The 12,018-nt window shown below is 27.2% G+C and overlaps 2 protein-coding genes across 2 annotated transcripts; both read right to left on the bottom strand.

Annotated features, from left to right (window-relative positions):
* Nucleotides 1-1,083: 1,083 nt before the first annotated feature.
* On the bottom strand, nt 1,084-5,703 carry LOC132937403 (uncharacterized). Its single transcript, XM_061004219.1, has 4 exons — nt 5,575-5,703; nt 5,263-5,373; nt 1,677-1,788; nt 1,084-1,584 (listed from the first exon to the last, which is right to left on the bottom strand). The coding sequence occupies exons 1-4, from the start codon at nt 5,647-5,649 to the stop codon at nt 1,169-1,171; spliced, it is 714 nt and encodes a 237-aa protein (XP_060860202.1). The 5' UTR covers nt 5,650-5,703; the 3' UTR covers nt 1,084-1,168.
* LOC132939048 (uncharacterized) lies at nt 5,581-9,358 on the bottom strand. The gene is made up of 9 exons (XM_061006048.1): nt 9,312-9,358; nt 9,114-9,243; nt 7,799-7,968; nt 7,557-7,695; nt 7,406-7,480; nt 7,248-7,345; nt 6,625-6,702; nt 6,347-6,555; nt 5,581-5,761 (listed from the first exon to the last, which is right to left on the bottom strand). Exons 1-9 carry the CDS (start codon nt 9,356-9,358, stop codon nt 5,697-5,699), a joined length of 1,011 nt encoding a protein of 336 aa, XP_060862031.1. The 3' UTR covers nt 5,581-5,696.
* Nucleotides 9,359-12,018: the final 2,660 nt, after the last annotated feature.

Genomic DNA, 12,018 nt, shown 5'->3' with positions numbered 1-12,018 from the left:
GAAATCGAAAAAAAAATTCACTCCAAACCCCCCTACAAATAAACCTTAAGACCGCTCCTGGAATTAATTTATTTCTATATAAAAAAAAATTCTTCATATTTTATGTTGGGTGGGATATGGTACCAAAGAAAAAGGTATTTTTTCCGCGATTTGTTAGTAACATGGAGACAACGTGTAAAGGTACCTACGATTTATTATTATATTAAGTAATGTATAGTACTATTGATATAATTATACCATTCTATACTCAGCGGTAGTACCTAAGTCATAGTGAAGTAAAGAATAGTATTTCACTGCTTGTAATTAACATTAACATAATCGTAGTTTTCATAAACACTAGAGAAGTAATTAGCAAAAGTATTAATAATATCATTAGGAGTATTAAATTCATCTGTTTAAATGCCTACAATTAGGTAAAAAATTATTTTTGCACTTACTGTTTATGAATTTCCAAAATTTATTAGGATTGATTTTTAAATGAGTTTGAATTTTATTTACATAATATTGATAATATTTTTCTAAAGAACTTACATCTTCCACGAAGATTAGAAAAAGTATTGTAATCACTCACCAAACCCAAACTCTTAAACACTTTATGAGCAACTTTTACCATACCACAGAAGGTACCTAGTAAGACTGACGTTTAATTATTTTAGGTACAAAAATATTAATGATATCATAAATAATAGAATAGAACAAGTCGAGAACTTCATTAATATTAAGATCTTTAAATAATTTATTCCAGTCTATCGAAGCTAAGCTTAATGTTATATCTGCGTAATTACAATTAAAAAAGTTATACATGCATAAATTATATTCAATTGGTTCACTTATAATAATTATGGGAAAATAAATTTATAAGCCCGGATGATAAATGTCACACGTAACAAGAGAATTTACAGATAAATTATTTAAATCAGAAAAGAAAAATTTATAAATTATTAATAATATCAAAATGTGCAGTGTAAATTGAGATATCAGTATGAGGAGGAAAATATACATAATAAAAATATGTAGGTATATTATAATATAACTATTGTTTATTTTAATAATGACAAATACTTGTTTAACTGGGCTGATGGGTAAATGTAATAAACGATAATGAAATTTATTATTCATTGATAAGAGAACAACCCCACCTCTAGAACGATTACTAGTATTCAGTAATCTAGTATTTTGAAATGGTTGGAACGCCTTTGTCAAACTTCAACACTATGTTGGATTCACCGGCTGCTTTACGTTCATCGAGTTTTTTTATGATATCACGAAGTTCATTTCGTTGCATTTTAGTACGATCTGTAGATATCTGAATGGAACTGAATGTAGATGAAGTGCACAGTTTGTATTTATTTTTAAGTACAATAAAAATATCTGATGGATCATGAAAAGTAACTTTAAGTGGCCGAGGTTCACTTGTTTTTTTTCCTAGTCTAGTGACTAATGCTGGAGCAATATTACGAGTCATAACACGTAAGACAGATCTTATTAGAGATATGTCATCTTCATTATTTCCATCAGATTCTGCAGCATTATAAAAAATTAAACTTCGTGATCTTGCCTGTTGATCAATAACTTTGGATGTATCTAGTATAGTAGGTGATACAAATTTTAAACATATTAATTTATTATTAATTCTACAAATGAAATAAGAGATAGATACTAGATAATAATATTACCAGTTTGTGTTGATGTACGTTTCATTAAATATTTAGAATTAATATATGATCCATTTTCTATAACTTTTAATTTGACATTTTCTAGACAATTTTCAGAGTTTTCATTGAACACCTAAAAAAAATAATATATATAATAAACATTTAAATAATACTTTATTTTAAAATTATAATGAACACTAGCTTCGCCCGTGATTGGTTGTTTATTTTGCCTCCGGAGGATGATATGTATAATTTTTTATTCAAATTTTATTGTTTAATGTGATCGGCAAGTAAATATAAAAAATGGTTAGTGAAAACGTATTGGAATGTTTCGAGAGGTATTAATGATAAATATATTTTTATCAAAAATAGCTGATCCCGTGCACTACGTTGCCAGTTAAATGTACCAACTCTATATGACTCAAACTTTGTTCAATCCGTTATTTAATATTCGGTGTATGGTGTTCAAAATTTATCTTAACTTTTCTGTTGCCTGGAATAAAAATTCTGATTTACAGCAGTAGATTATCAGGTAGGCAATCTACCTGCGGTAGATCGTGGATCCAGTGCTGTTTGTACGTAAATGTATGATTAAACTCTTAAGTATCAAAGTTATACGAAATTTGTCGTTTTTACTTAATTCCCCCTACGGTGGATTAATATAATCAATTAATACAATATCCAAAATACAATAACCAAATTTAACTCTTTTAAAAAAAATCTATACCAACAAAAACAGAACAAAAATGTGTGACCAAGTTGGAGGATTTATACCAAGAGTGGAGAAATTTGCAAAAGTCAGAATATAGAAAAAGTACAACTCAAATGGAAAAAAATACGCAGTTTGTATCAAAGCTAGACGATTTATTCGATATATCAAACGCAAACGCTTTAGATTTAATGTCTAATGAAGAAGATAGAGCATTTTTAATTGCCCAGAGACAGAAAGGTCGAACTGGATCATTGCTTGGTATTGATCAAAAAACAAATAAAAAAGAAAAAAACCATAGAGGATTGGAAACAAGCGACAAATAAAAGAAAAGATCGTGCTCGTAATGAATTTGAAGCTTCAAGTAAGTTTTTAGTCTAAAATAATAATTTATAACTACTATAGTACTATATTAAAAGTGTTGTGTGTATAATAATAATAAATCAATTTCAGGTAAAACTGTAGAACTTCTGTCGTCCAGTAGTTCTGACGAATGTGACGATGCGGACAATGATGCATTTGTACATGAAGATATTCCCGGTCCATCAAGTAAATATTTCAAGCCAATCAGAGGGTACGATGACTTTGTCTCCGAAAAACTTGCAATCGTGTTGGACAAATGTAAAATCAGTGACCGGAATGCTGTACATCTTTTCATTGCTACTGCAGAAGCTTTAGGTAATAATGTTAATGAACTTATTGTAAACCGATCATCGATACGACGATCTCGCATAAAATACCGTAAGCAACGTGCTGAAAAAATACGTCGTGACTATAATTTAGCTAAGGAAGACGCAGTTGTTATACACTGGGACGGAAAACTTCTTCCAAATTTAACTGGGAAAGGCTTAGTCGATAGGCTGCCTATAATCGCGTCTGTAAATGGCCGTGAACAACTTCTAGGTGTCCCGCCGCTAAATAGTGGAACTGGACGTGAACAAGCCAATGCAGTATACCAAACGCTTGTAGATTGGTGTTTAGATGAAAATGTACAAGCACTTTGTTCCGATACTACAGCATCAAATACAGGTCGCTTAAATGGAGCTTGTGTTTTGCTTGAACAACTGTTAGAACGCGAAATAGTATATTTACCATGCCGCCATCATATATATGAAATTATATTGAAAAGTGTGTTCGATTTAAAATTTGGGGCAACATCGGGCCCAGACGTGGAAATTTTTAAAAGGTTCCAACAAGCCTGGAGAACAATTAATCCTAACAATTTTAATTCTGGCATACAAAATAGTAATGTAATGGATTCTGTAAATGATGTATGTGACGAAATTATTAAATTTTCTAAAGATCGGCTATTAGAAAAGCAGCCAAGAGATGATTATCGAGAGTTACTAGAATTAACAGTAATTTTTTTGGGTGGAAAACTTTCAAATGATAATAGCTTTAAAATACCAGGTGCCATCCATCATGCTCGGTGGATGGCCAAAGCTATTTATAGCTTAAAAATATATTTATTTTGTGAACAGTTTAAATTAACACCCAAAGAAGAAAGTGCCTTAAGAAGTATTTGCATTTTTATTGTACAGTTATACATAAAAGTATGGTTTAATTCACCATCTTCAATCAAAGCTCCTTTACAAGACTTGACTTTTATGAAAGATCTTTTACATTATGTCTCTATAGATAAAGATATATCTCAGAATGCAGTTAAAAAGTTTTGTGGTCACTTATGGTATTTATCGGCGGAATTATGCGCATTTGCTTTTTTCGATGAGGCTGTGCCACTGGAGACTAAAAGAAAAATGATTCATGCTCTAAACAACGACGAATGTTCATCAGAAATAAATTCAAATGCACAACGTTTAATTATATCTGCAAAAAATACAAACGAGTTATTAGAAAAGGAAATTGATGATTTTATATGTGTCAATACTAAAAAACTATTTAAACGATTTGCAATCAATACCACTTTTTTGAACGAAGACCCATTAATGTGGGCAAATAATGAAGATTATAATAAAGCTCTGTCAATTTTAAAAAATATTCCCGTTATAAATGATGTTGCAGAAAGAGGAGTAAAACTTATAGAAGATTATAACAACAAAATAACCAAAGATGAATCTCAAAAACAATATCTATTACAAGTTGTTAGTGATTATTGCAAAAAATATCCTGACCACAGAAAAGAAACACTTACGCAAGTTATACAGTAATAAGTAATTAGTTACAGTAATTAGTTGTATCATTTATATTTAAAATATGTTAAAGATATTAGTAAGTCACTATGTTATTTATTTATTGTAAATTGTTTTCATGATTATTTGTATGTTATGCTGTGAAAATATCTCAATTTTCATGATTTTTTTTTTTATTTTCTGATTAAAATATTTGAAAAAATAAAATATTTGGAATCTAATCTTTTAGTAAATTTAGTTTTCTATCATTGTATCTTAACCGATTTTTTATAACATTTTTATTTCCAAAGTTATGTTTAAGAATATCAAAAAAAAATTTGAATATTGAAAATGTTCTATTTTTGTAACTTTGGAGCTTTTGCGGCACGTGTTAAAATTAAAGAATTTGCATGAAACTTTTTTTGTATGGTTTTTTTAGGTAATTGAACCTTTTTAGGGGGGGGGGGGTAATCTCAAAAAAATGAAAAATGAAAAATAAGGACCACCCTAATATAATATATAATATCTATAACACTGTATGTAAAATACTATTTGAACTAAAAATATTTGTATTCTTATTAAGTATCAAATAATTATAATAAAATTGCATTGTATGAATTAATAGATTGATTATTAACATTATTGCTACAATTAACAAATTATATTTATTATGATATTTTATTTTTAGATGATTAATAATAATTATAAAATTATAAGATACGTATCCATTTTCAAATAATTTTAAGTAGGTATAGTATACATTACGTACAATCATAAATGGCTTTCCGACGTCACAAAATGTTTGAAACATATCTTTAATTTGTTCAGTTGTTTGAATATTTTTTAAATCACCGAGTCCTATTTTAACAGCTATTCCAGGCTGAAATTGTACAAATAAAAATAAATAGAAATATAGGTTAGACTATACATGCATAAATAGTAATTATATTTGTATTATTAACTGGAAAACAGACTTGACTCAAATTTTGGTAGTATGGGTAAAAACCATAGGAAACTTGATCATAACAAAACATAAATCATTAAAAATGAAAAAATTAATTAAAAGTATAAGAAAAAATACCTTCTTCAATTCATCAGCCAATTCATATACAACATTTGAATCTTTCAATGTTTCCAAAATCAATGTAGAAAACATTATAACAATCTTTATTATTTTTTAATATTTTTGCTCTATATAAACCATCATTTACAGATGAAAAAAACTTTGACCATGTCTCCCACAGCTGGATTATATTTTAGTATTTTATCTAGTAATAAAAAAGTATATATATAAATTAATTGTTTTGTAGTTTATGACATAAAATAATTGTGAATATCAAATTAAGGTACTTATTGGTTATCTCCAACTACCTATTGTTGCTATATGAAAACTATACTAGTTAGTATGGCTACAATTTTGATTATTAAATATGGTGTTTTAAGGTTATACTCAAAATGTTATTAAAAATAATAGGTAATAACCATCACTTATCGGTTATTTATTTCCAAAGGTTAGGTTGATTGATTTTTTTGACCATATGCAATCTACAGATGACTTAGACAGAAACGATAATATGAAGTTATTTCAAAGAATAGCATTTTGGAATATGTAAATAGTCGATGCAGCGATAAATTATCATCATGTTAAGGTGAACTCTTTGAATATTAAAATATAAAATATGTGGTTAATGAAACACCAATTTACAAGTAGTCTTAGATGATTAAATTATATGTTTGAAAAAAATGAAAAAGTAACAAAAATAATATAACTACAAAACTCAACTGTTTAGAATATACAAATTTCTCAATTTATTTTAACGATTTGACCAGCAAGAAATATAAATTTGGTTTACCTGTACTATTAGCAGTGTTTAATAGAGTATCATAATCAACGAAATTGTAACTGCCAGTATTGCCACATTTTATAGCTTTTCCAACATACAAACAAGTAAAATCTTCAAAATAAGTCAAAATGCAATAATCCTCATTTTTTAATGGCACATTGTTCAGATTTTTTTCGCTAATGAAGCTACCTTTTCTGAGAGTTCTAGATACATATGAGCTGTAAATATAAGTTTTTCTATGAACATATTAATCAAGAAGTACTTTGATAGAAGAAAATTATATTTACCTTAATTCGTTATTATCATGGCGATTGGTTATATTATTTTTTACACTTATAATTTTTGAATCATTAGCAGAGTCAATGCTAAAACATATTTAAAAATAAATAAATTAAAGAAACTTGTAGTAACAATAGAGGCATAATGTAAACTGAAAATGAGTTGTACGCCCAAGAACCTTCAGAGCATTGATGCTTAACTTTCTTTTTTTCATTGGGCAAAATTCATACAATTTTGGTTTTGATCACCAATTAAACATTTATAAAATTCATAAAATATATTATTTATACATTATTTCAGCCTAAAATGTCCGTAGGTTTGAAGACAGGCTTTATTGCTGCAAACCTTTACAACAATTAGAACATATATGTCAATTATAAAAAACGAAGGTTATCAACGGAAGTACCTGTAGAGCATTACTTTAATTATTTTATAATGAAAATAATGAATTAAGGGCTCTATTAAAATTAACAAGAAAAAATGTCTAGAAATCATACCATTTTAAATTTGTATAAAGTACTAAAAGAGTGGGATTCAAAATAAAGACTTTTATACTATACAATTTTAACTATTCATTGGTAACAATAATAAAATATACATTTACTAAATAATATTAAAGTTAATAACTTACTCTTTTTTTGATTCTAATAATTGTTTTTCATTAACACAATTTTCCAACTTTCTATCATTGCATTTGACATCAACAAGAACAACTCCTTCATGTAGTTTCTAAGAATAAATAAATAATTATAAAATATACAATAAAAACTAATAAATATAAATATTTACAGTCTCTGACAGAAGGGGTTTTATAGAAAATTTTGTTTTCTTCAGAATAAAATCTTTGAATGTGACTGGTAAAACCTAGAATACAAAACTTATTATACATTAAGTGAAAAATTAAATGTAGGCGTTTAAAATGTAAATAACTTTTACTTACTAATGGTTCATATATAAAATAATATGGAATGACAAACAGATTCTCTAATTTAGTTTCATAGAAATTGCCATAATCAATTAATTGAATTAAGGTATTTTCAGTTTTAAATTCATTGTAACTAATTAGTTTCCCTCTGAACCTAAATAACCACAAAACATAATTTATAAAAGTTACACTTGTTGCATGTTGTGTATAATATAATTCAAGTGCATTATTTCTTAATTATGTACTAAAAAAATTACCAGTTGCCTTCAATTTCAACAGTTACTATTTTTAATTCTTCAAATTCTGTAACTTTATTATATAAGCTATTCCATAATAAAATTGATTGCCTGTCTTTTTTTCGCTTTTCCATTTTATGATTGGTTGTTACAAAACTTACATTTTTAATACAACTTGGTTGAAAATAAACCTATTAAAATAAAATAAATAAAATAAATATTAGATATGAAAAAGGTTAGGACTTCTTAAAACAAAGGTAGCAAATGATTTTGGTCACGATCTTATTTTGGTGCATTATTAAGCAGTTTATATAACTGATATGTTTGTGGGTTTCGGAATTAATTATTTCATTAATGTTACATTAATAATAAGGTAAATATAGAATAAATAGCTCTTTAAACTCTTTTACCTACTTCCCTATTGGTTCCTATAAATGTATTCTTTATGATTATTATAGTTATTTTAGAAATAATAGATCTACGATCTTATCAGAAAACATAGACTAAGGTATAATTGTGATGGACTAGCATAATATGTTGAAATTCTTTTTTTATATTTAAAGAATCATAGAGAATGACAAGCTGAAAGAATCAGGATATTCACCATACACAGGTTTAACAGTATGAACTATTTTAATAATTGCACATTAATAGTTAATTTATGTTATAAATCATTTCTTTATATAATAAAGAATGTTGAATTGTAACACTAGATAGTTTTATTATTTTTAAACTGTGCAGAGTATGATAACGGAATTGTTGTTTCCAAACTACCAACGCCAGCCACTGGAATATGATACTCAATAAAAGTGATAAAAAATAACAACAAATATAGGGACCCACTAGTTTTGCATGATTGCACCATCACCGTTTTTCCGAATTATCTGACAAATGAAACATATAACTTCACTTTTACGAATACATGCGCAAATGTATATTTATTTTAAAAAGGGCAACCATATATTTATTATTGTCTATCGGCGTTTGGCAGAGATTTTGGTCTATTTAGTAGAACAATACAGCTATTTGGAAAACAATATTAATATATTAAAGAAAATGTTTAAAATATTTGTAATTATTGTTCTTTAATAAATGTCGGGGCCAACTGCATGGGCACCCATCGCACTTGTGTAAATCAAAGAGTGCGCACCACCACCGTTTAAAAATTATAATGAGCGTGTAGGTTTGCTATGAACTATTTGGAACAATCCTTGTACAACGATAATACTGATTAGGTACACAAAAGTAAAAATGAATAATAGGTACCTAATATCAATACCCTCCATTACAAACATTCAAAAGTAAAAAGCCCAACTATTATAATTTATGAACATACCTCGGTCAAAGTGTTCAAAGACAAGAACTCCAAAACTTGTTTTTTGTTGTGTGATTGGACAAACGAATTAACGTTTAAGTTTTTGGAGTTGTACCAAGATGAACCTGTTATATGGAACCGTAAGCTTAATCTTCACAAAGACAAAAAAATAGTCATTTATGCGTGGGCTCGAATAAGCGGAGAACGTTATCATGGTACGCAAATGCACAATAGGCTGTAGCAGCGGCCACCTCGACAGCGTCCATGTTCACTCAAAAGTCAAAACTGAAATCCTGAACAAGTATGCAAGTGCCTGTGTCTACTGCGTGCACTCGCGCTTTCTCGCCACGCCTTAAGTCTCGGCGAAATATGTGTACTGCCGGCATTAAAATCACAAACGCGAGTTTGCTGCAGTCGCTTGATATATGATAAAGATTATCGGTAACACGATTTCTACGGGTCTGTCTAAACGCAGTCGATTAGACCACCACCGCCGTTATAATTTTGTAATTATCAAAAACAAAATTGTTATCATAAATATAATTTTATCATCAATTAAAATAAATACATTACATCAAATACTATAGATTAGAATACGAGAAGCTCTGTAGAAACCTGCAGCTGGCGCGTCATAGCGCTCCAAAATGTATGTGATTGCCTATCAGCCCCTTTCTCCTTATCACTTTAAAACAAATAATTTGGCGCCATAAATCAATAATATAAAATAGGTATTAAAATATAGATTACTATTATATTATAATGGGTACAATATACATTGGTACATATTTTGTTGTATGCAAAATACCAAAACAATAATTATTAAACAACATAATATTATATCAATGAATAATGATATCAGCATTAAGATAATTGATTATTTTTCCATACCTTACGAAATTACTCTAATAAAGTAATAATTATTATTGATGTAACAGACAAAAGTGAGGATAATTCTCAAGTCAACCTGAAAAATACACACATAGAAATGAAATCGTATCAAAATTCCAATTTATTATATCCATTTAAAAACACATTGGAATTTGCAAAAAAAGTTACGTGTATATTTAATTTAAATATAGTCACTTTTGTTAAAAAATAAAACCTGTGTTCGAAAAGAAATAATAAAAATTGTTGATATTGTTTTAATATTATATTAAATATATGTGATGCATGTAAGACCTAATTCTTAAAAAAAATTTTAAATGTATTAATAAATAGTTTCATAAAAAATAGCAATAACAACATTGATGTCTTCAAAATGCATTCAAAAAAAAAAAATTTAAAAAAATTGTTCATTTGTTTATCAATATATTGTATATTAATCAAATTGTAAAATGTATTATCTTTAATTTTACCAATATTGTATTATATTATACACCTAATTATTAATTTAACATATTATATCATAATTAATATAAAAATATTGTTCCTACATATTTTATAATGTTCTCATACCTAAGTTCTATTTCTTTTATTATTTTGTATTTGTACATTGTACATAATATAATGACTTGTAATGATGGTGTACACTATTGTAAATATTTAGTAGGTACCTAAATTTTTTATATTGTTTTAATAATATTTTGTATTAATCTTTATGTCACACATTTCTCACTGTACATATTTTTTAGTTAGTATAATCAATATTTTGTGATAATTATATAATTATTTTTTCACAACTAATCGATATCATTAAAATGTTTAAAACTTAAGACCCGTATAACTGTGTAGAACTATATCAAATTATTGTAAGAACAATAAGCTAACCATCAAGTATTGCTCTATGAAATAAACCTTGTTTTAGTAATCCAGTGTCCATAATCCATACAGCCATACACTTGATACAGGTGAATGGTAATGATGTATTGCAAGTTTTATTATAAACTATGTATATATTTCTATATTTTAACACTAATAACAAAATAATATTAAGTACCTAAAGGCTAATGGACTATTGGACTTAATTTAAAAATTAGAAAAAAGCTAAGTAGTTGTTCTTTTGTACTAATAACTTATCAGTTAATAGTTATCGGTGTCTAAAAAAGAAAAATTAAGGGGCTTATATGGGCAACCTACTATAATATGGAGCGCTACAGTGTCCCCTAGCAAATCTAAGAGCTTCCCGTATTCTAATCTATAGTATTTGATTACATTCAGACATATTAATATATTTATAATATTTGGAAATTTTAAAATACAGTAAGTATAAGTCCATTTGTGATGAGGTCCATATACACATTCAAAATAAATGTGCTGTTTAATTAAAAATAGACAGCCCATAAATTTAATTGGCAATTCTCCACTTAAATGGAGATCTAAGTGTCTATTTTTTTTTGACTATTTAGGTAAGATAATCGTATTAATTAGTAAATGAATTGTAATTGTAACCATAATAGTAGGACTTAGAAATCTGTTAACTGTATTGTTTAGGCACCTATATTAGTTAAATTTTTTATAGTACTACTGTTACTTAATTATTCATTTTAATTGCAGGCTGCATCACCTACACCTACCTTAATTCTTATATTAGTTAAAGGTTAGGCACTTGTCTTCTAAATTATGAATAAATAAATAAATACAGGGAAAATAATTAATTGTAGTACTTCAAATTCCTGTGCATACATATAAATAAAAATGTAAATAAATATAATATCCCCTTATTTTGTTCTTAATATTGTTATTAGTTTATTGCTATACTCATATGTAGTAAAAATAACATCAACTACATGATTAGTTACAAATAGTTAAAACAACTATCCCATTTATATGTGTGATATATCTAGGGTGGCCAAATGTCCGTCTTTTACGCGAAAGTTCTGTATTTTAAAATATATGGATGCAAATACCTATATAGCTTTATTAATATTATAAATATATTGATATGTCTGAATGTAATGTATTTATTTTAATTGATGATAAAATTATA

Source organism: Metopolophium dirhodum, chromosome 1 (assembly GCF_019925205.1).
Source record: "Metopolophium dirhodum isolate CAU chromosome 1, ASM1992520v1, whole genome shotgun sequence".
In the NCBI taxonomy this organism is placed as follows: Eukaryota; Metazoa; Arthropoda; class Insecta; order Hemiptera; family Aphididae; genus Metopolophium; species Metopolophium dirhodum.
The sequence above is the reverse complement of the archived record's forward strand: the minus strand, read 5'-3'. Positions and strand labels throughout refer to the sequence as shown.